The sequence below is a fragment of the Salmo salar genome, chromosome ssa16 (genome assembly GCF_905237065.1).
Source record: "Salmo salar chromosome ssa16, Ssal_v3.1, whole genome shotgun sequence".
In the NCBI taxonomy this organism is placed as follows: Eukaryota; Metazoa; Chordata; class Actinopteri; order Salmoniformes; family Salmonidae; genus Salmo; species Salmo salar.
Window position 1 is genome coordinate 13,350,110 of NC_059457.1, and position 25,965 is coordinate 13,376,074.

The 25,965-nt window shown below is 41.8% G+C and overlaps 1 protein-coding gene across 2 annotated transcripts in view; it reads right to left on the bottom strand.

Moving 5' to 3' along the window:
- LOC106573199 (lysine-specific demethylase 7B) overlaps window positions 1-20,831 on the bottom strand; it is a 44,149-nt gene extending 23,318 nt beyond the window's left edge. For both annotated transcript variants that reach the window (XM_045696984.1, XM_014147983.2), the window contains exon 1: window positions 20,707-20,831. In XM_045696984.1, the coding sequence (XP_045552940.1) occupies window positions 20,707-20,804 (98 nt within the window). In that variant the 5' untranslated portion in view covers window positions 20,805-20,831. The remainder of the gene's footprint in view (window positions 1-20,706) is intronic.
- Window positions 20,832-25,965: the final 5,134 nt, after the last annotated feature.

The window sequence follows — 25,965 nt, forward strand, 5'->3', positions numbered from 1 at the left end:
TCCCCCTCTTCAAAGGGGAAGACACTCCAGACCCACACTGTTACAGACCTATATCCATCCTGCCCTTCTAAAATCTTCAAAAGCCAAGTTAATAAACAGATCACTGACCATTTCGAATCCCACCGAAACTTCTCCACTATGCAATCTGGTTTCCGAGCTGGTCATGGGTGCACCTCAGCCACGCTCAAGGTCCTAAATGGTATCATAACCGCCATCAATAAAAGACAGTACTGTGCAGCCATCTTCATCGACCTGGCCAAGGCTTTTGACTCTGTCAATCACTGCATTCTTAAAATCGGCAGACTCAATAGCCTTGGCTTCTCAAATGACTGCCTCGCCTGGTTCACCAACTACTTCTCAGATTGCATTCAGTGTGTCAAATCGGAGGGCCTGTTGTCCAGACCTCTGGCAGTCTCTGTGGTGGTGCCACAGGGTTCAATTCTTGGGCCGACTGTTTTCTCTGTATATATATCAATGATGTCGCTCTTGCTGCTGGTGTTTCTCTGATCCACCTCTATGCAGATGACACCATTCTGTATACATCTGGCCCTTCTTTGGACACTGTGCTAACAAACGAGTTTCAATGCCAACTTTACTTAAATGCAAGTAAAACTAAGTGCATGCTCTTCAACCGATTGCTGCCCGCACCCCCCAGCCCGACCAGCATCACTACTCTTCTGACCTAGAATAATGTGGACAACTACAAATACCTAGGTGTCTGGTTAGACTGTAATCTCTCCTTCCAGACTCACATTAAGCATCTCCAATCCAAAATTAAATCTAGAATCGGCTTCCTATTTCGCAACAAAGCATCCTTCACTCATGCTGCCAAACATACCCTCGTAAAACTGACTATCCTACCGATCCTTGACTTCAGCAATGTCATTTACAAAATATCCCCCAACACTCTACTCAGCAAACTGGATGTAGTCTATCACAGTGCCATCCGTTTTATCACCAAAGCCCCATATACTATCCACCACTGCGACTTGTATGCTCTCGTTGGCTGGCCCTCGCTACATATCCGTCGCCAAACCCACTGGCTCCAGGTCATCTATAAGTCTTTGCTAGGTAAAGCACTGCCTTATCTCACCTCACTGGTCACCATAGCAACACTCAACCGTTGCACGCGCTCCAGCAGGTATATTTCACTTGTCATCCCCAAAGCCAACACTTCCTTTGGCTGCCTTTCCTTCCAGTTCTCTGCTGCCAATGACTGGAACGAATTGCAAAAATCACTGAAGCTGGGGTCTTATATCTCCCTCTCTAACTTTAAGCAACAGCTGGCAGAGCAGCTTACCGATCACTGTACCTGTACACAGCCAGCCAATCTGTAAATAGCACACGACTACCTCATCCCCATATTATTACTTACCCTCTTGCTCTTTTGCACCCCAGTATCTCTACTTGCACATCATCATCATCTGCACATCCATCACTCCAGTATCAATGCTAAATTGTAGTTATTTGCACCTCTAGGGCCTATTTATTGCCTACCTCCCTACTCTTCTACATTTGCACACACTGTACATAGGAAAATCTATTTTTCTTTTGTGTTATTGACTGTACATTTGTTTATGTGTAGCTCTGTGTTGTTTTTGGTCGCACTGCTTTGCTTTATCTTGGCCAGGTCGCAGTTGTAAATGAGAACTTGTTCTCAACTGGCCTACCTGGTTAAATAAAGGTGAAATAAAAATAAATAAAATCACCTGGAATGCATTTCAATTAACAGGTGTGCCTTGTTAAAAGTTCATTGTGGAATTTATTTCCTCCAAGTGCAGTCGCAAAAATCAGCAAACGCTATGATGAAACTGGCTCTCATGAGGAACACTACAGGAAATGAAGACCCAGAGTTACTTCTGCTGCAGAGGATAAGTTCATTACAAATTGATCCCCAAATAAATGCTTCACAGAGTTCAAGTAACAAACATCAACTGTTCAGAGGAGATTGTGAAAACAGGCCTTCATGGGTCGGATTTCTGCAAAGAAACCACCACTAAAGGATACCAATAAGAAGAAACAATAATATTGGGCCACGAAACATGAGCAATGGACATTAGACCGGTGTAAATATGTCCTTTGGTCTGATGAGTCCAAATTTGAGATTTTTTGTTCCAACCCAGTGTCTTCGTGAGATGCAGAGTAGGCGAACAGATGATCTCTGCATGAGTGGTTCCCACCGTGAAGCATGGAGGTGGTGGTGTGATGGTGCTTTGCTGGTGACACTGTCAGTGATTTATTTAGAATTCAAGGCACACTTAACCAGCATGGCTACCACAGCATTCTGCAGCGATACGCCATCCCATCTGGTTTGCGCGTAGTGGGACTGTCATTTGTTTTTCAACAGGACAATGACCCAAAGGCTGTGTAAGGGCTATTTGACAAAGGAGAGTGATTGAGTGATGCATCAGATGACCTGGCCTCCACAATAACCAGACCTCAACCCAATTGAGATGGTTTGGGATGAGTTGGACCACAAAGTGAAGGAAAAGCAGCCGACAAGTGCTCAGCATGTGGGAACTCCTTCAAGATTGTTGGAAAAGCAATCCTCATGAAGGGTGGCTACTTTGAAGAATCTAAAACATATTTTGATTTGTTTAACTCTTTGTTTACTACATGATTCCATATGTGTAATTTCATAATTTTGATGTCTTCACTATTATTCTACAATGTAGAAAATAGTACAAATAAAGAAAAACCCTTGAATGAGTAGGTGTGTCCAAACTTTTGACTGGTACTGTAGATTTTTACAGACAGAATGATGAAAAAAGTATTTATCCACAATTTGCTCAGGACAAGTCTGGTCCTGTAGTGTCTTAACAAAATATTTACGCTGACTTCATCCAGTGTCCACAATAACTGATTTGCGTGATATACAAATATGTTCATATTTAATGAGACGACATCACATCATTTGCATAATTAGTTAAATATTTCAGAAAAAGAAAAAAAATGACAAAAATAGTAATCTTTGTCTACATTCAGCTGGTAAAAGTGGGGTGACTATGAGGGTGTAGGGGTGTAGTACCTGGCCTTAAGAGATAGTCTGCCAGTCTCTTGATGACAACACCACTGATTTGTCAGCTTATTTCACCTAAAGAGTCCACATCTTCAGGACATAGCCCCACTGAAAACCGGGTAACTAATCACACAGTGGCAGTGTGTGTTATTGAGAATGTCTGGCTCTGAGAGACGGTCCGGAACTGACTACAAACCACACACCCTCTCCCTACGTCATGAATGCAGTCGTGCATTGGAACAGTGGGCACTGTATTATCACACACTGCTACTTCCACTCACTATTACTGAAGGACACAGAGCTAATAACGACTCACAGCTCCCTTTGTTGCAGAGCAGGCTAATGATGAAACAACCACCCTCTCAGGAAACACATTACTCACCAGGCAAACCCGGTAATTATGTCAGAGTAGGCTTAGGCCTAACCTACATGAAGTGAAACAGAACAAATCAAAATAGTAAGGGGCAGAAGAAATTAAGCGCAACTACAGACAACTGTACTCAACATCATTTCAGGCTCACCTCCAACCCGAGCCAGTGACGTTCTTCTGTTACTAGGCTATACCATTCTGCCTTTGTTTTCATCTCCTCTTCAGATATGGAGTGAATGATGCAACTTTCTCAGTGATGTCATGCAGCTCACTCCTGTGGCTAGGAGTCTCTAGCCTAGCGGAAGGAAGCCAAACACAGCTAGATCACCACCACCTCACTGAGAGTGACTAATCAGTGAGCTTACAGAGGCAGACAAAGAATGGAGCATGATGGGAGCAATGAACATGTGATGGGGATCCAGAGGTGAGCTCCGTTCTTTCCTGGTGCCGTGGTTACCCCTAGTCTCTCCCGTTCATTAAAATGAAAGGTAGCAAAATTGTAACCACATGTAACATATGGATTTGCATTAGCATACACATCAAAAGGCCCAATGCAAAGTTAAAACCTCACTTTTCTATTTTGAGTCATTACATAAAACATTTTGAGGGGCGACGTGTCAGAGGACCCAGCCAGTCAGTCTATTCCCTACAATGTACTCCAACATATCTTCAAAATGTATCAAATTAAACCAAATCGTGTGTCTTCGTGACTACAGGTTTCAATGAAATTTTCAGCCAACTTTATATTTTATGAATTTACCATTACAAATTAGCTTGCAAAGTTGCTAGCCAAATAACGTTAGCCCTACTAACCCTACTACGTTAGCACTGCATGAGTCAGCCAGTGGCTTTCAACACCTAGCTAGCTAATTTACAGCTTTAATAGTGAATTGCGCCACATTAAAGTAAACCAAAGTTTGAGATACATAATGTCACCTAATCAGTTATGCATTATCTTAGCCAACAAGCTAGCCAGCCATCTAACATCATTAACTATTTTAGTCTGCTAACTAGCCTAGCCAGCCAACCACCACAACCAGCATAGGTAGCAAGCCAGAGCCAAACATTGTTAACAGCTTGAGACCAACTAGCATAGGCAGGAATCCACAGAACACAACTAAAACAAATCGAGCTGATCAAAAGCAAAGAGACAGCAGAGACTTACAGATTGACAGCTGGGGCCCATCAGATGTTAAAAGAGTGGCTGAGTTACTAACGCGGGAGCCAGGAAGAGAAGTGCTTCAGATGTAGAGGCCATTTCACTGGGCCGAGGGAAAGTCCGTGAGGGTAATCCAACAGAGATATAGCGAGGAAAATCCAATGTAGATCGATTCCAGAGGCAATAGTCCAGATGCAGCAGAGGGCACAGGAGACGAGGCGAACATTCAACAAGCCGGCGATCGAAGGAAGGTGGAACAGGCAGGTGGAAATGATCACAACAGCAAAGTCCAGACTCAGCTGTGAGTCAGCTAGCACTAACCCAAGTTTGAAAAGGTTACACAACTCCGTTAGTCTACTTCACAGAGAACAGGCCGAAAAGTTGACGAAACAAATAGAAGGACCAAAAAAAAAAACGATGAACTGTTATGACGTTGCCCTCTGGGTTTCCTATGCACCATCCCCCTACCTACCTACCTACCTACCTACCTACCTACCTACCCAGGCTGCTGTGGTCAGAAGGCGGTCGTAAATTCCAAAAGGGAATGTCCTGCCTCACAGGCCACAGTTTTGAGACAGAATGGTTTCATAGAGAGACAAAGGAATTCTTCCACCTCACCGGACGGGGGAACCGAACGACATTTATGTTCTGGAGAAGGTATAAAAGATCGGTGAAGAATCCAGCTACGAACTGGTCCGCTTGGTACAATTTTGTGAAACTCATTAGAGACAATATGGCCATATTACCATACTAAGGTTTATATATTAGCCTCAGCGATGAGACTTACATCTAATGGTTGTACAACATTTATGAATAAGGATAAAGCTATTTGGAATATGTTGAGATGCTATGTACTTATGTTACTGTGAGAGAATTGTATGTCTGTTCAAAGCTTAACTAAGTCATCGGCACACCCCCAGGGACACAGACAGGACAAGGCGTCATGTGACAGCCTTTTCTACGTTCAGTATATAAGCCCACCCAGGGTTTCTTTCGGCAGACCAGCTTACCTCGAGAAGAGAGGGCGAAGGTTTGACCATGCATTCCTCTACTGAACTTTAACCATACCACGTGGTTAAACTATCGAGACAGAATAATAACAGCTAGAAATTCGGTATCATTGAACGTGAAGACCGACGAAACATCCATTCTATAACAACATTAATGAATGTCGCTTTGAAAGATCCATTCTAACCGAGAGAGGACGAAACTCTCCAACAAAGATCACGACGACACACTGAGCGTAAATATACATATTGATTGCAATTGTTTCCGAATGAGTGAGCGTTCATGTGCAAAGGATTAGCATATCAATTGTTAATATTTATCAACTCTGTTGTGCCGTCTCAGCTGACCCTTATCACCCTTTGTTTAACAAGCCGCCATGCCGGTTTAGCCCACTAGGGCACATTCCTTTATCATTGCTTTGTAACGATACCTACTGTTTTGTATGCTTTCTGTGAATTACTTAGTTTAGTAAATAAATGATTTTAAGAGAATTGATGTATGGATGACTTAGTGAAGACTGGGTTCGTGCAGATAACAATTTACGATGTTTGGAATGAGACTGGACGCGAGGTAATAACACATCATTAAAACAAGATGATAATAGATCAGATCTTATAATATATGTTATAATATCTGACAGTTATATTAGGAAAATTATAACTGTGTAATCTGAATATTTTCCTTGGTGCCCCGACCTAGTTAATTAGTTACACGATTAATCAGTTAATTGCGTAATAATATTTACAGAGAGTTATTTGATAAACATGTCTTCAAGTTAATGATGCCCAACGACACGACAGAACAGACAAGGTATTAAACAATTGCAGCAAGCACGAATGATTTTCCCATTTCGTGAGACCGAGGCAAGAACGGACAAAGAGCCTGCCTGCTGAATACGCAGGATTTCCCACATGTGGGGAATGCTCATGGATTGGTAATAGCAATAATAGCTTGTTTTAAAATCACACTTCCTCATTATTGGTGGATTGTAGCCAATGAGCGAGAGAGATAGACATCTACACACACACACACAGTAGATGACTGACAGGGGGCACTGTTTTGAAGCCACCGCACCTCCATCTTGGCACTCTCCCACATCGTAAAAAATATTTTGGAAGCTATAGAAATGCATTTGTAAATGTCTACATATTTATTCTATTACAGACACCTTAATGCATACTTAAATTACATGCGCTAAACATAAAAATATAAAAACATTTTCCATGAAGTATACTTTTTTGAAAGTTCTGTTACTGCCCCCACTACAACAAGAAAATACTTAAATACATGTAACTTCATTGAAATACTGTAGAATTCCATTAACTCCTATGGAGGATTGCTTCTTCTGGGGAGTGCCAATATGGCCGACCAGTGGCTTCAAAGCCTCTCATTGGCTTATCCATAGCATCAGCAATCCAGGGTTTATATACATCATTAATTGTAGTTTACCACTGCCAACACTAGGTCTGGAATGTAAATACATGCTAGCCTGTCTAGTGGCTAAAGTTAGCCAGCTCGAGCTAGCAAACAAACTCTGTACCAGAGTAGGTTCTCTGAATGACAGAAGCAATAGTGCATTGTGGGTAGTGCCGTAGATATCCGAAGTAAATAAATATTTTGAAACCCAAAACATTATTTTTGGAGTTAGAAGTAACCAGACCGTGACTACAACTAAACGTTTATAATTCTTTGACCACACTGTGGTGTTACATTGGTGAGTAAAGACTCCTGCTTCCTACCCTTTAAACACAAAATGTATTGTCACTCCTGGGAGTCTAGCCCACTCCCTTGTGCATGTGTAGTCTTCGTCATACCATCATCCTGTGAGAGGGAGGCACCAGGTACAAAAAAGGATTTGGATATCCTTTGTAACAACAGAGACTTCTTTCTCCCACTTAGGGCTCCCGAGTGGCGCAGCGGTCTAAGGCACTGCATCTCAGTGCTAGAGGCGCCACTACAGACCCTGGTTCCATTTCAGGCTGTATCACAACCAGCCGTGATTGGGAGTCCCATAGGACGGCGCGCAATTGGCCCAGCGTCGTTAGGATTTGGCCGAGGTAGACCGTCATTGTAGATACAAAATGTTCATAACAGACTTGTCTAGTTAAATCAATTTTAAATACATAAATGATATTCTGTTGGATTTGCACCTTGCATGGCTGCTGTTGCGTTTCCCTACATACACACATCAGGCGGTTGCAGATGTATTGCACCACTGTTGATGTGGGAGGGAGAACGGTCTTTGGAAAAAACAACCGCCGGAGATGTTACAAAAACAAATCAGCTTGGCTACGTGTATATTTGTATTCTTTTGGACTTGAATGTGAAGAATGTGGTGTTCTGGTGGATACCGGTGAAATACCAAGGATAAAGATTAAATGTAAAAAAAAACTCAAATATGGCCATGTTAGCCAGATAGAAAGCAGGGGGGGAAAAAACAGACAAACAAGTCCATGGCTGTTGGCCCCCGGCTACACGCGTCATGCCTTAAAACGCTTAAATCCCTCTAGAGAGTGACTGTCTGTGCTTGAGAAGGAGACAATGGGGACTGTCTGCCAGGGGGGGAGGGGGGGGGGGGGGTTCAAGCAGCACTAGCAGGGAACATAATGAAGCAGCACTCCAGACATAGATAAGGAGCCAATGAGGGTGAAAATCCTCTTCCCAGGAACCCAGTGACTGACACGGACAATCCGTCGCCTCATTGCCTTCGTTCTAAAGAGACCTGCCATCTTCTCCGAGTGGTGTTGTTCATTAGTCAGATGTGCAGTCAGAGGTTCATTGTGTTGATCCAGGGGAGAAACACATTTGAGCAGACAATGGAAGGAAATAATACATCTGTCTTTATTAGTAGCATCCGTGAGGACATGGTGCCAACATTCGGCTACAAGAAACTGGTTAGTGTTTGATGGTGCACAAAAAAAATCCTGGAGAGCACGGTTAATGGGGGTCATCAAGGTGATATTGGACATAACTGGGTGGGTTCACTTATGAAGCACCCTACTTTAGAATTTCCAGTAATTTCCCCCTGGCCTCCGCATTGAGAAGCGATTCCAAACAAATAACACAATCTATCAGAGGCTGCCCTCGGCTTCACCTAGACTGGTGGTGGCACAAAGGTGTCTCCATGGTGATGGCAGACACACTGGCAGCGTTCCCGTCTCCCTGTACAACACGTCTGCCCATACAGGCAGAGACTGAAGCCGCAACCCCATTCCTCTGCACCATACCGGAGTTCTAGACAAAGCTGAATGTTGGTGAACAATGTTGGTGGACATAGGGCTGTGACAGTAATTGAATAACCATGTAATTGACGCTTATGGATAAAGACAGTCGTGAAAATAAAATAAGTCAAAAACGTTTAAATAGGCCTACATTAACCAAATTAGCTAAGTGTATTAACTTTATTTTTATGTAGATACCCCCGCTATTAGGTAAAGTGTATTTACAAATGATTATAAGCCAATGTTCTGCTAACTTAAGTTAGACTGTCTATTTAAAACGGTCTACATCTCCTCTCTCCAAATGTCGCTTGATGCTCCAGCAGCTAAACCGCTAGATGCACGGGGGTGTAGAAGCGCTAGCCTATAGGCTATGGCACTTGATGTGTGGACTTTCTTTTATACAATGCACGTTTCCATTGCTTGCTAGTAAATAAATATGGACAATGCGCCAATCCTCTCCAACCTGGCATGGTACAACTTAATGCGTAAACTTTTCTTAAGTTAGACTAATCTACACAGATATAGGCTATGGACATGTGTATTTGTTTCCATTTTAATGATTTGTCAATTTAATACTATCGCATAACTGCCTCTCTCCCCTTCATACTTTCCTTGTCAATTCATCTTATTTCCTAATTTCGGAAACCTAAGGTAGGCCTAGGTTTTTTTTAATGTTTTAAGGAAAGAATAAACATTTTCTTGTGTCTGACATACGCTGGTGGCTTTGAATGACAGGTCCTTTTACAGGTGTGTGTGTGTGTGTGTGTGTGTGTGTGTGTGTGTGTGTGTGTGTGTGGAGAGAGAGAGAGTTCGCTGATTCTCTCTATAGGCCTAGATGTCCATCGATTGACCGCAGCATCAGGGTGTGATGTTACATTTTGAAAAAAAACATTTTGGAAAAAAAAAAAAAACATCGGACTTCGTGTGAATGGATGTGTGTCGAAATAGGATCCGTATTGAATATTTTTTTTGTTGTTGCAGAAAAGCCGACAGACAAGGATAAGTTAGGCATACATCTATTTTGACTCAGTCATGTGCAAATTGTGTGTCAATACAAAAATGTGATAGATCCTCTCCAACCTGGCATTTCTTAATTTATACATTAATATTTATAAGTAATAACCTGAATAATAATAATGAAGTGCCATGATGATAACAAAACTAGTTTCAAGTAGGTTTAATTAAGAAGCATATCCATGTAAACAAGTGTGACCTCCCCTTTTTACATTGGGTCTTATAGGCCTAAGACAACAGTAACATACATTTAAACAAAGCAAAATTGCACGTTTCTTTTGAGTATGATAGCCTATACATTAAGTTGTGTCAATAGGAAAATGTGACAATCCTCTCCAATCTGACATTTTTTAATTTGTACACTGGACTAATATTTATAGGTAATAATAACTAATGGTAATAGTGAAGTTGCAGAGAAAAGCCAAGTGCTTCTTTTGAGTCTGATATGCACCAATCCCCCCCCAATGGTTATGTTGGATGACCGTACATTGACCTGACCAATTACCATAACCTCAAATTCCAAGACCGTCACAGCCCTAAATAGACAGGTCAAGAAGAGTTCCCATTAAATTGTCAAATATCATTGTGACAATGTTGAAAAATTCTGAGTTTTTGGCTAATGGTTTCATTTGTTTCACGCACTGGAGACGTGAATGCTTTGAATAGCTGCACGTTTTTCCTCACTTGAATAGAAGAAACAAATATTTTCCGCACCTTACTAAGAGGCCAGTTTACAGACAGGCCTACTATTCTCGGTTTAGGCTAAACTTTGTATGTGCCAAGCTTGTGATAGGTAGGCAGTCCTAGCCTATTTATTCATAAGAGCACACTGAACATTCACAATAGGTAGGCTTGATAACAGAATGATCAGAATCAGCAGTGACCAGGGTTAGTTTCCCACAAGGGGCCTCAAACCTATCCCCAGACACATTTCCTCTTTCAGATTCTCTGGATCACATTTCCACCACATCGCATGATGAAAACATGGAATTTGAGCTGGGAGTCTAAGCTGCTATGAGCACATAGCTCATATGGCTGAGTCAAGGTAACTGGCTATGACCTTGGTATTCATCGGTCACCGATTTCACCGGACGATTAACATCCTCTTCTAGGTTAGCTTCATATTGATTAATTAACGTCATTCATAAACAAAGACTTGCCGAGGGGCAGGAGTCTGACAACAACTTCCCACAAAAAAAAAAGACTTCACTCACAGTCGAGAGGCAGTCGAGAGGCAGGAAACGCAGCGAAGAGAACAGAAGTTCACTCTTCCCCCTCATCCCTGGGTTGTGTCCTTCTTTATTTGAACCAGGGGGGAACGACTGCTTCCTCTCATTGAAGCCAAGAAGTTCAAGGCCGACTGCAGTACTGCAGGCATTGTTTGCAAAACATAGGAAAATCTTTGTGGTCAATCAAAAAAGTTTGAAGACAATCATTGTACCAATAATGACTTCTGTTATATCAGATGCATGTCTTTGAACTGATTATTTTAAACAAAATCATACACAGAAGAAGTAGGGATATTTTGGTAGCTAATGGCTGCCTGCAGTACTCCGGTTGGCCTTTTATTTAACCCTTATTTTACCAGGTAAGTTGACTGAGAACACATTCTCATTTACAGCAACAACCTGGGGAATAGTTACAGGGGAGAGGGGAGGTTGAATGAGCCAATTGTAACCTGGGGATAATTAGGTGACCGTGATGGTATGAGAGCAAGATAGGGAATTTAGCCAGGACACCGGGGTTAACACCCCAACTCTTACGATAAGTGCCATGGGATCTTTAGTGACCACAGAGAGTCAGGACACCCGTTTAATGTCCCATCTGAAAGGCGGCACCCTACACAGGGCAATATCCACAATCACTGCCCTGGGGGATAGGGATATTCTTTTAGACAAGAGGAAAGGGTGCCTCCTACTGGTCCTCCAACACCACTTCCAGTAGCATCTGGCTCCCATCCAGGGACTCAACAGGACCAACCCTGCTTACCTTCAGAAGCAAGCCAGCAGTGGGATGCAGGGTGGTATGCTGCTGGCCAAGTTGAGATACTCAATGAGGGAGCAGCACTGAGCTAGCCTGCAACATCACTTCCTGGGAGTAGCTCAAACTGCGCATACTATGTCTACATAAATCTCCCACGAGACACCATCTTAGCAGATTTCCTGGGCTTCAAATGCACTATTGAGTCTTCACATAGGAATGAATGGTGTCATGTGATTGATGGCTTTGTGCATTCATATATGTGACCCGATTCAGGAAACTAGGCGTATGTCGCAAGTCACGACTTCACAGGAGAGCTCTTTGAACGTAAAAAAATATTTATCAAAATGTGTTTTTTGGCAGAAATGCCTTCTCGAACATGTGAACTTTCATGTGCCTTAATATCAAAGTTATGTCATCTGTAAATACAAATAAAGTAGTTAAGTTACAAGCCTAGTTGGTTTAGCCACAGAAAACCTTCCCGCTAGCCATGATTGGCTGAGATAATGAATGGGCTGGACATGCCAAGAGAGGAGTTTGGATTGGTCTGCGGTGTTGCATCTTGCATCTATAAAATTACCTGCTCGTAATGCGTAGATAATCCTTTTACTGCAATTTTTTCAGAAGATATGTTAGCCATGGAGAACTGCAAATATGTTGCTACTGCTCTCAATAACATTGCTGGCCTGAATTTATCAGGCGCTATTGACAAAGGTCAGTTTCTGGACGACGATCGTGCCATGCAATGCTGACTCATTTCATAACACGTTTTGAAATCAGTGGAACACAACGGGCCAAACAAGCTGTGCAAGCTAAACGGAAACAACACAGGATGTCTTCTAAAAAGGTGTTGCAGTCTGCCATGAAGCTTTCATCCATGTATACAGGTAAGAATCTAGCTACAGATTCAGATATAGGTTTCTAATTTTGTCCGAAAGTTGTTTTCATTGCAAACTTAAGCTTGCTATAAGTTAGCCAGCTGGAGTTCCGACATTGAACCTAATGTTTTTTCGTTAACTTTAGCTTGCTATGACAATCGGTTTGTATTGCTAGTAACGTTACTCTATAGAGTGGGATTATAGTTCATTTTTTAGCTAGCTAGCTAGCTAGCTAACGTTAACATGACATGTCTAAACAAAAGATACCAAGTTAAAGCTTGCTGTTAGCTCGCTAACGTTAGGTGGCTGGCTGGCTTGCTAGCTAATATTAACGTGTGTATGAAGTGTGTGTAACGTTAGTGATGTTCTCTCAGAATTCTATTTTGCATTGCTAGTTATAGCCTAATGTTAGCTAGCTAACATTGAACTTATTGGTTAACTTTAGCTAGCTATGACAAAATCTATTTGTATTGCTAGTTAAAGCTTGTTGTTAGCTAGCCGGCTGACATTAAATGGCTGGCTAGCTACAGTAAATAACATTTCCTGTATGAACTGTGTGTAGTGATGTTCTCAGAATGCCATTTCGCATCTATTGTATAATAATGCTAAAATATTTGTATCTGGAATGTGTCTTTCAGCATTAAATCAGTAGAACACGCCTGACTAATCCGCCAGTCATCAAAAAGAGAGCTGGCCCAAGCAAGCAAAGACAGAAGCACAGTCATCAACTACATGCACCATTTCTTCACCAACTACGGAGTTGGGAAAACGTGTGGATCTGAATTGTGATAACTGCAGTGGTCAAAACAAAAACAAGTGTGTGCTCTGGTATTGTGCCTGGTGGACCAAGCTCCATCACAATCTGGACCTTCACTTCCTAATCACAGGCCACCAAGTTTGCCCCGGACTGGTGCTTCGGCCTCATCAAGCGGCGCTTCAGAAAGACCAGAGTGAACACAGATTGCTGGTGTTGTGAAGGACAGCACTGTGACAGGGGTCAACATCCCACAGCTGATTGGACTGGAGGATGGTACGGTGGTGGTGGAAAGCTATGGATGGCAACAACATCTGACTCCGTACTTCAGGCCGTTGCCACAGGTCAAGCAGTACCAGCACTTCGGGGTAAAAAGAAAATGTTTTCTTTGTATGAGGTTATTCTTATCTAAACTTGGGAGGTGAATTGATGTTGTGCAGGGTTGTAATGTCTTCTGATTTTTGGTTATTCCCTGTTTTACAGCTTCGATGCTCTGGAGCCTGGTGTTGCCACAAAGGAGCCGTTCAGACTGTCGGGACCAGATTTCAGCTGATGCGCAACACTGACATCCTTCCTCCCATAGGTGGTCCCATTGTTCTTCAAAAATGCAGCTTATGATATACCATTTTGTAGCTCTGAGTCTCTACTTTTATCCAATATAAAAAACTGAAATTAAAATGTTGCTACATAAGACTGAATCCAGGTGGTGAGTCACATATACAGTCCTTGGTTCGAACCCCGCCAGGCTGCAGCCTCTCTCGGCCGAGAAATTTCTTAAGGGCTTAAGGACCATGGAGAATAATGAGTGTAGGAAGTGTCACCTCCACACCAGAGGAAGCAGCCCCCCCCCCTTGGCCTCTGCTGACAAAGCCACTGTCTTGCCTGCCTCTCAAAGACAACTTCCTGTGACATGGTCCAAGCTGAGAACATAGGCTTCACACAACAAACCCCTTGTATGATTAGCCTATAGGGACCTGAGTTTTTCTAGATCAGGGTATATGGGTCAGAAATCTTGGGCCAGGAGTTAACGTCAAGTAACCGGAGCAGCACAAACTCTTGGACCCTATGTATGACAAATGGCATAAGCCATTGTGTAGATCCTATAATTTACAATGTCCATGCGTCAACTATGTTTCCTTAGTTTTCATAAATATCTCAAGGCACTGCAAGTGGGCTACAATCCAATAACAGAAAAACCATAGTCAGAGGCCATGCATGAAATGCATTGAATTTCTGACAGGTCAAGAGTTTCTCACATGACAACCTGTGCTTCATCAGTTCCTTAGCAATGAATGAGCAGAGGGTTGACCTCGCTTTGCCATTGTGGGAAACCTGGTTAGGGAAAGAGGATACCTAGTCAATTGCACAACTGAATGCATTCAACCGCAATGTGTTTATGCATTTAACCCAACCCCTCTGAATCAGAGGGCCTTAATCGACGTCATTGGTGCCCGGGGGGGTTAACTGCCTTGTTCAAGGGCAGAACAGCAGATTTTTCCACCTTGTCGGCTTGGGGTTTCGAACAAGCAACCTTTTGTTTACTGTCCCAACGCTTTAACCGCTAGGCTACCGGCGGAGGAACATTTTGTTACCAGTTAAGGCTGAAATAGTTTCTCTCCTGTTAAACAGCTTCCTGAAAGTTATCATGAGACTCACTGAATGAAGGCTATGAAGTCTTGAAACTGTGTTATCCAAGCACTTAATGAAATGGACTAGTTAGCGACATATTCCCAGTGCTGTACTTCATTCATAAAATGTAATTGATTTATTGTCCATGTGAATTAGGCTTATGTTCCCTATTTAATCATCATTGATCTGATCTTGATTATGATCTGATTAACACAGACATAGCATTTCAATGGATATGGTAAAAAAAAAGGACTCAAAACCAATTACTGTAAATGAAGGGCTGTGCAACACTGGATGATTAGAGGTAAAGCAATACATCTATATGAAACGTCAGCCACTCGTATGTGGCCACATACGTGCACACACACTTAAAATGGTATCACCCATCACAAAGCAATCATAATAACAGCCTAAATAGAGTAAACCACCAGACCAATCCCACTAAAAATGTAAGGGTTTAATCACATGGATCATCAATCTCTCCCCAGTATTTTCATCCTGCAGGAACATTGATAGATGGAGTGCTGAACTTGCCTAAGGCCAGTGGCAGTGCAATCAGTCTTCCTCAGTCAGTCACACACGCATACTAGTGATGGGCATTTGACAATATTTCACTATTGAAATAATAATCATGAATTATTTTCGGATAGTGTAAATAAAGAAATCTTTTTATGAATAAATAGAAATGCTCTCCATTACATAGCCTATGCAGAGTCACCAGAAAACGCTAACATCCTGTTCAAGGATAGAGCATTTTCAACTTGCATTGCTAGTTATAGCTTAAAGTTAGCTAGCTAGCTAACATTGAACCTGGTAGGTTAGCTACCTGCAGATTTGTGCAGGGTAGTAGTGTTATGAGTTGGGATTATGGTTAAATGTTTAGCTAGTTAGCTATCTAAACAAAAATACTCCACTTTGCAAGTGACCATTCACTACAACTTCTGTATCCTGTGCATGTGACAAATACTATATAAAATAAAATCAAAGTGTATGTGTTTACGAGAGACAGTAATGTGAAGAACATGACCTGCACCAAAGTCAAATTACGATATAACGTTAGGCCAACGAGTCAGTGTCCAAGTCATAAAATTCTCTGGTAGAATACCCTGCTTTTATTATTTCGTCACACTCACAACTGTAAGCTATTTTCTGCAATTGGCTCGCCATTAACTTGTAAATAATGATCAGGTTGTGAGTTTATTTTCCTGTAAAAATGAAGACAAATGAGCTAAAGTGAAGACGTTGGAGATGTTGCTATATGATATGGTCATTATTTGAACTGGCTATCTAGCTAACAAGCTAGAAACGAACAAAAACATTGTTTAGAAAGTTGCTTTTAGTTGCCGGGCTTGCAAGACTGCCATATAGTAAATTCATTTTTAAAACAGATGGGTTTATTGGTGTTAAAATACACGAGTTACGCTATTTTGGACCACCAGGCTGCTGATGTCATGCAGCCTGTAGTTTACATTTTTTGATAACGACAAGTCTGACATCGGACGACAATAGAATGTTGATGTCACTGCGACGACTGTCGATAGACGTAGTATAAACCAGTCTTTAGTCTTTCTAATCTTTGGTTGTTTAAGTACAGTGCATTAGAAAAGTATTCAGACCTTGACTTTTCCACATTTTGTTACGTTGCAGCCTTATTTAAAAATTGATTAAATAAAACAATTCTCAATCTACACACAATACCCCATAATGAAAAAGTGAAAACTGGTTTTTAGAAATGTTTGCAAATGTAAAAAAACTAAAAAACATTTTTTACATAAGTATTCAGAGCCTTTACTATGAGACCTGAAATTAAGCTCAGGTGCATCCTGTTTCCATTGATCATCCTTGAGATATGATTGGAGTCCACCTGTGGTAAATTCAATTAATTGGACATGATTTGGAAAGGCACACACCTGTCTATATAAGGTCCCATAGTTGACAATGCATGTCAGAGCAAAAACCAAGCCATGAGGTCGAAGGAATTGTCCGTAGAGCGCCGAGACAGGATTGTGTCGAGGCACAGATCTGGGGAAGGGTACAAAAAAAATGTCTGCAGCATTGAAGGTCCCCAAGAACACAGTGGCCTCCATCATTCTTAAATGGAAGAAGTTTGGAACCACCAAGACTCTTCCTAGAGCTGGCCGCCCAGCCAGACTGAGCAAACGAAGGAGAAGGGCCTTGGTCAAGGAGGTGACCAAGAACCCAATGGTCACTGACGGAGCGCCAGAGTTCCTCTTCCAGAAGGATAACCATCTCTACAGCACTCCACCCATCAGGCCTTTGTGGTAGAGTGGCCAGACAGAAGCCACTCCTCAGTATAAGGCCGAGCAGCCCGCTTGGAGTTTGCCAAATTTCGCTTAGACTCTCAGACCATGAGAAACAAGATTCTCTGGTCTGATGAAACCAAGATTGAGTCACGTCTGGAGGAAACCTGGCACCATACCTACGGTGAAGCATGGTGGTGGCTGCATCATGCTGTGGGGATGTTTTTCAGCAGCAGGGACTGGAAGACTAGTCAGGATTGAGGGAAAGATGAACAGAGCAAAGTACAGAGAGATGCTTGATGATAACCTGCTCCAGAGTTCTCAGGAGCTCAGACTGGGGCGTAGGTTCACCTTTAAACAGGACAACAACCCTAAGCACACAAGACAACGCAGGCGTGGCTTCGGGACAAGTCTCTGAACGTCCTTGAGTGGCCCAGCCAGAGCCCGGACTTGAACCCAATCAAACATCTCTGGAGAGACCTGAAAATAGCTGTGCAGCGACGCTCCCCATCCAACGTGACAGAGCTTGAGAGGATCTGCAGAGAAGAATGGGAGAAACCCCCCAAATACAGGTGTGCCAAGCTTGTAGCGTCATACCCAAGAAGACTAAAGGCTGTAATCGCTGCCAAAGGTGCTTCAATAAAGTACTGAGTAAAGGGTCTGAATACTTATGTAAATGTGATCTTTTTATTTTTTATTTTTATAAATTAGCAAAATTTCTAAACTTGTTTTTGCTGTCTTTTTATGGGGTATTGTGTGTAGATTGATGAGGGGAAAAAACAATTTAAAGTCAAGGGGTCTGAATAATTTTCCAAATGCACTGTACATGTGAATCCTTAAAGAGATGGGCTGAGGCTTCAGTGGGTGTGAACGATGCTGAATTGTGTCGACAAAGAGCTCTCCAGTTGGTTTACCAAAACATTCAAGGGCCATTTTCTCAAGTTAAGTTACAAGTATCAACTTTCAAAGCAGAATTACTTTCCCCATTGTTCCTTAACTGTAGTGTATGATATACCATTTCCTATGGGATGCGTTTTTCCATCGTTTTTTTTATGGTAGGCCCACATTATGATCAAATAGCCACAGTAGCCTACTTGGCCACTGTCAAAAATATTACTTAAAACAGGTACAGCCTCAGTGTTCACAGTAAACACGCACCGGAAGTTGCAAAGAACTTTCACAACGTTCAAGTTTGCACTCAGTGCCCCAAAAAACTAGAGGGAACATTAGTAGTACTACCTTTTAATGTATACATGTTTTAGCAAGCACTCTTATCCAGAGCAACTTACAGCACAGACCCCCCCCCCCCCGAGGGCGAGGCTTGCGTGGCTAGGCGAGTGTCGCTTGTATAGTGTAAATAGCCTGTGTAACACAAACACTTGAGTGTCAGTATTTAGATGGCTGCCTAGAATTCTAACACATTTGATGCCACTGATTAAAGTAGGAAAGCAACACTCTCCAGGAGAGAGACTGAAAAAAGACCCAGGCATATAAAATGTGTGAACAGCATCACTAAGAGTAATGTCTGGCATGAATAGCAAAAATGCTTCTAATAGCCTAATCCCCCCAAACACTCTCCCCTCTGCAGCTCCCCAGCTCCCAAACTGGCCTGTGCTCAGTGCCTGATAATAACACAGCCTACCGTCTGCCTGCGGCTAGACAGCATAATCCCATTGGTGGCAGGCAGCACTGCAGACAAGAGGTTTCCCAACAACAGAAAACACATAGGCTCAGGCAAAGCAACCAAGTGCAACCCCACCAAAAAGGGATGCGGCTGGGCCCACGTAATCTACCATGCAGGGGAGCAATCCGGGCCTTGGGCACAGAGGAATAAGGGAAGAGAGGGTGTAACAGATAAAAGCTCCTAACTACAATCCCTTTGTTGAGAGAGCCTTCAGTAAAAGACATTTGTGTGTACACACAGTCCCAGGTGAACCTTGGCATGCCTGCACTAAGTTAGGCCATAGTGAGCTTGCTCATACTTATGTTTGTTAATGAGAAAATAATGAGTTGTAGTGCAGCATTCATGCCTCGATCTCTCTCAGCCTGCAGGCAGAAGCCTTGAATTCCTTGCTCAGTTCCTGGCACCACACTTTATAGTTAAGCCCAGCTGTTTCAGTGCAATTTTTTTCTTCTGTAAAGCTAAACATGAGAGAATTTGCCTTACTGTGGGACCACCTCTAACATGCATGATGACAGGCCTCATATTGGCGTGAACCAAGCAACTGGGGTGAGATTTTATTTATTTAACTAGGCAAGTCAGTTAAGAACAAATTCTTATTTACAAACCCGGACGACGCTGGGCCAATTGTGCGCCGCCCTATGGGACTCCCAATTACGGCTGGTTGTGATACAGCCTGGATACGAACCCGGGTGTCTGTAGTGATAGATGATTTATTCATATCTCTTATCCTGGCCTCTTGGGAACTATGATTTTGAGAATGTGAAGTTTCGTCAAGGAAAACATGAAGTTCGAGGGACACGTCAAACACGTGCACTTGCCTTAAAAATGTGTTTCTGAATTCTAACGCTAGATGGCTCTCGCCATGTGGACATCTTTGTTCGGAAGGGGCATTTAAATTCCCGTCCTCGACTTGACCACCCAACACTCCCATTTGGTCCATTTCTCAATGATGAGACAAACATTTTCCAACATCAAAATGTTGTCTCTAGAATTCAGGCTACTTCCTCTTCCTGTACTGGCGTGGACGGCAGTACACTCATTGCCTCGCCTATTGTTTATTGGCCCCCAAACCCACAAGTCACTTATTTGAAAAAAGTTAAAATCAAGTTAATCTGGCATCCTCACGGCATGAATCGTGACATGACAGTTAGTTAACACAGTAACAAAAACATTTAGCTACAGATGAAGGTTTAGGATTTCTGGCTGGCTGTCAGGAGGCGCAAAGACAAAACTTGACAAACACTAAACGACAACAGAGCCTAGACAACTGCGCTTGATTCGAAGTGTCTGCTCTAAAACTGACTAGATACATCTACTGCAAATAAAATACAACTGGCTGACAAACCAACTGTTCCTTCTACTCCTAACCAAATACTATAAAATAACAACCACGGGGAGTTCATTTCCGTATAATTGCGTGCTGTGTTTACTTGTGCAGAGATCTGGCACTGGGATAAAAAAAAAAATACGTTTAATGACTCCGATTTCAACTACCGCATCGTCCGTTGTATGCTAAAAGAAAGTAGGTAAACAAACGAATATGTAGCCAAGCTGCGCAAAGGTCCGTTCGCTCGCGAGATGCTCTGCACGGTCTTGATCGAACCTCTAATCACAGAGCGAGACTGACATCGCAATACGACTTGACTTTCCTTAACAGATTATTAACACAGTCGTTGACGCACTCCTGTAATTTTCAAGTATGTCATTAAGGAATATTTCGGCTCCTTACCTGCCATGAAACCAGTCATTACAAATGTCGCATTCAATCATAAACCGGCTAACATCGTAAGACTGCCGGCAGACACAGTACAGCGGGGCCGCCGCCATCTTCTTAGTGTCCAAACAAACAACGCAGCCAGAAAGTTGGGCGGGGACTGTTTTCAACATACACGGAAAAAGCCGAGGGCGAAACGATAATTTACGATAACGTTGGAGGAGACCACAATAACGCTCTGTGTAGCATGATATTTGTTAATCATAATAAGCAATAATTTACTATTATTCAACCTTGCAAAATAAAATAACAAGTTGTAGAGTGTTATAAGCCAGAGGTCTTTGATGTGGCCTGTTGGCACCAGGTGCTCCAAATTGTTAATCAAGAGCGTGGCCTCTGGTATAAACGTTTGGCTAAAGCGGCGATAACCCAAAATATGGAAACTATTGTGGGACTGGAATGTGATGCGGCATATGTATATGACTTTTATTGTGATATCCATCCATACCTGTATTCTAATTGGCTCTTGTATTAGTGCAAGGGCTTCTGGGTAGAAGATCAGTCAGCGCTACCAAGATGTAGTGTGTGGGGTTGTGCCAATCACTCTCCTATTATTATGTATTTAATATATCCCCTTATGAGTTATACCGTCTCATCATTAACATATGAAGTCTGATGCACTGGTGCTGCATTCTGTTAGCTTCTTCAATTACAAGACCTTCAACCCACGTCCTTACACTAGGAACAACATTGCAACTGGTAGTGTTTGTAGGCATTGTAGCTATACGTTTATAACATACACTTTTCTTCTGAATCGAGAACAGACAAAGTATTGGCAAGAACAGGCTTTAGTTAAAAAGATACTGAATCCTTTCTTCTAGAATTCACATATTGCAGTTTTAAGGTATATGGTTGTTCCATATAAGTTCAATAACCTTCTGACTGCACTCCTTTATATTTGAACGAAACCTTCCAAACATGTTTTCCCATGGTAAGTTGTCAGAAAGTGACATTTTGGACCTGGATGCCAAAACATTTTGGAGGCAGAGTTGCTCAAAGTTCACTCATTTTGTAGCTACAGATTGTACACCTTAGTTTAACGCAAGATTTTTGGTGTCCATTGACAAATCTATGGTGGCGGTTTGTATGAGGTGTTCCTGTAACGCCCAGTAATGGACTTAAAAAATATTTGATTATATCACATTATCTTGCGTACAATCTGTAGCTAACCCATTTTGCATACCCTACCATGAGACATCCATGTCGAGTTTGATATTTTTGAAAGCGAAAATAAAACATACTTTTTTTTCTCTTTAATAAAGTCAATTATCTAAAAATTGTAAACTCTGAATTTTCTCATTTTCACATATATTGAGGCTTAGATCCTATTTTAGATCATCTGAGGTTTTGGTGTTATGCCTGCCATTGGTTGAGACACAGCATTCTCTTAAATACAAAGAGGGTGGGTGTCATTTCAATCATAGAAACAAATCATATCAATCAATCGAATGTATTTATGAAGCCCTTTTTACATCAGCAGATGTCACAAAGTGCTAGACAGAAACCCAGCCTAAAATCATAGAATACTTCAGACCACTACAATTTAGCTGGTACACCATTGAAATATAATTTTTAAGTTTCAACAAAGTTATGGATATACTGACAAGATAGATGTCTCTACAACCTAACAATGGGAGTCGTTGTCCACAAAGCGTAATTGTGGGCTGTCTAACTCCTGCCTATCCTTTCTTTGGATTGGTGGATGCATCTCATTATTGTAATCCTTTTTGAATATTCGATGAGGGTTGTTGACGTCAACCGCCTGTATTCAATGGCGAGAAATGCTATGCTACTAGCCTCATGCCATCAATATGCATAGCCATCTCAGTGTTTTTTCTTAAAGTTGCCGGGATTTCACATGTCCTAATTACGTCAGTGCACTTGCAACAATGTAAGCATTACAAAGCCTCTATTCGATCAAATAAACCTCATGGAGCAAATAAGCCATACATTTTGTTGTTGACCAAATTTGACACTCCATACAAAAATGTCTTGCTTGGTGGGCGAAACAACCAAAAAATGGCACCTGCTGGAGGGAGACAGGTTTTCTGTGGAGTTGGGCCTCTCTCTTGCACATTCTCTCTGGTTCCAATTACTACCAGAAAGATGGTTTGCCAGTCCGCCCACCGTCGAATGTCAACTTGAATGCGAATGTCTATTCTGTTATCTATATTTCTATGGAAGATTGACAATTTAATATAAGACAATGGATATTCCCACTCAAGTCAACATTCTCTGATGTGAAGACCAACCATAATCCTGTTAATTGCGGTACAATTTAAAAGATGACATTTCAATTTTATCCAGATTTCTGTTAATTTATCAGCCAACATATGACACCCAGCCGTGATTGATGAGCACACTGTCATAATCGATGGTGGGCACAACACCTCTGATGTAAAATACGGTCTAAGCTACAACATACAATATATGAACATGAAAAAAGTGTTTCGTTTTTTATTTCAATAAATTATGCAAGTTTGACAACCCTGTTTGTAAGCTTTCAAATGATATCAAACTCTACCATTTATCTTTTTCAGTGATGAAGACATGGATGTGTCATGGTCAACTTCGAGCACCTCTATCTCCTGAATGTTTGGTATTTAGGTCCAAAAGGTCACTTTTAGAGCAAACATGTATGGAATGTTTCGTTCAAATAAAAGGGTTGCAGTCAAAAAGTGTTTGAAATCATATGGAACAACCCTAGTCGTTGGCACAGATGTCAAATCAAATCAAACTTTATTTGTCACATGTGCCAAACACAACATGTGTAGACCTTACTGTGAAATGCTTACTTACAAGCCCTTTCCCAACAGTGCAGTTCAAGAAAGAGTTAAGAAAATATTTACCAAATAAGCTAAAGTAAAAAATTATAAAAAGTAACACAATAAAATAACAATAACGAGGCTATATACAGGGGGTACCGGTACTGAGTCAATGTGCGGGGGGGTACAGGTTAGTCGAGGTAATTTGTACATGTAGGTAGGGGTGAAGTGACTATGCATAGATAATAAACAGTGAGTAGCAGCAGGTGGAATAGTAGGGACCAATTGGAGGTTTATTTAGTAGCAATGCAAATATCATGGTACAGCTATATAGACACTCAGTCATCACGTTACTTTTTAATGGTACGTTTACAAACATATATTTTCATAAATACAATTTAAAGTTGTGTCTCATTATGGTAAGTGGTGAAATAAGTATAGCCAGTTACAATTGTAATGGCCTAGCAGATAATAAGAAAAGACGATCAGTATTTACCTGGTTAAAAGAGAAGGAATATAATATCTATTGTTTACAGGAAACCTATTCAACAATTTTAAATGAAGTTTTGTGGAAAAAGAACTGGGGCGGGCGAAATATATTTCTCACATGGGCAAAGAAATTCAAAAAGGGGTGATGGTTTTAATTAACAGTAATTTTGATCCAACTGTGCAAATTGTCCAAACAGATTATCAAGGTAGATGGATTATTTTAAATATGTTATTGGACAATAAACAGATATGGCTTATTAACCTATAACTTTGTAATAATGATGATCCAAGCTTCTTTGAAAATATATATAAGAATTGATCAACTCTACAAGCAACACTAGACTCTATTATTATGGTGGGAGATTTTAATACAGAGTACTGGAAACAATAGAATACTATGAAATATCGGGGACACCAGGCCTGGTTTTCATAGCTGATTTTGAAAAGGCTTTTGATAAAGTACGACTGGAGTTTATATATAAATGCCTAGAAAATTTCAATTTTGGGGAATCTCTTATAAAATGGGTTAAAGTTATGTATAGTAACCCTACGTGTAAAATAGTAAATAATGGCTACATCTCAGAAAGTTTTAAACTGTCTAGAGGTGTAAAACAAGGTTGTCCACTATCGGCATATTTATTTATTATTGCCATCGAAATGTTAGCTGTTAAGATTAGATCAAACAATAATATTAAAGGATTAGAAATCCGTGGCTTAAAAGCTAAGGTGTCATTGTACACCGATGATTAATGTTTTCTTTTAAAACCACAATTAGAGTCTCTCCACGGCCTCAGAGGATCTAGATACTTTTGCCATCCTCTCTGGATTAAAACCAAATTATGATAAGTGTACTATACTGCTCAAAAAATAAAGGGAACACTAAAATAACACATCCTAGATCTGAATGAATGAAAATAATCTTATTAAATACTTTTTTATTTACATAGTTGAATGTGCTGACAACAAAATCACACAAAAATAATCAATGGAAATCCAATTTATCAATCCATGGAGGTCTGGATTTGGAGTCACACTCAAAATTAAAGTGGAAAACCACACTACAGGCTGATCCAACTTTGATGTAATGTCCTTAAAACAAGTCAAAATGAGGCTCAGTAGTGTGTGTGGCCTCCATGTGCCTGTATGACCTCCCTACCACGCCTGGGCATGCTCCTGATGAGGTGGCGGAGGGTCTCCTGAGGGATCTCCTCCCAGACCTGGACTAAAGCATCCGCCAACTCCTGGACAGTCTGTGGTGCAACGTGGCGTTGGTGGAGGGAGCGAGACATGATGTCCCAGATGTGCTCAATTGGATTCAGGTCTGGGGAACGGGCGGGCCAGTCCATAGCATCAATGCCTTCCTCTTGCAGGAACTGCTGACACACTCCAGCCACATGAGGTCTAGCATTATCTTGCATTAGGAGGAACCCAGGGCCAACCGCACCAGCATATGGTCTCACAAGGGGTCTGAGGATCTCATCTCGGTACCTAATGGCAGTCAGGCTACCTCTGGCAAGCACATGGAGGGCTGTGCGGCCCCCCAAAGAAATGCCACCCCACACCATGACTGACCCACCGCCAAACCGGTCATGCTGGAGGATGTTGCAGGCAGCAGAACATTCTCCACGGCGTCTCCAGACTCTGTCACGTCTGTCACGTGCTCAGTGTGAACCTGCTTTCATCTGTGAAGAGCACAGGGCGCCAGTGGCGAATTTGCCAATCTTGGTGTTCTCTGGCAAATGCCAAACGTCCTGCACGGTGTTGGGCTGTAAGCACAACCCCCACCTGTGGACGTCGGGCCCTCATACCACCCTCATGGAGTCTGTTTCTGACCATTTGAGCAGACACATGCACATTTGTGGCCTGCTGGAGGTCATTTTGCAGGGCTCTGGCAGTGCTCCTCCTGCTCCTCCTTGCACAAAGGCGGAGGTAGCGGTCCTGCTGCTGGGTTGTTGCCCTC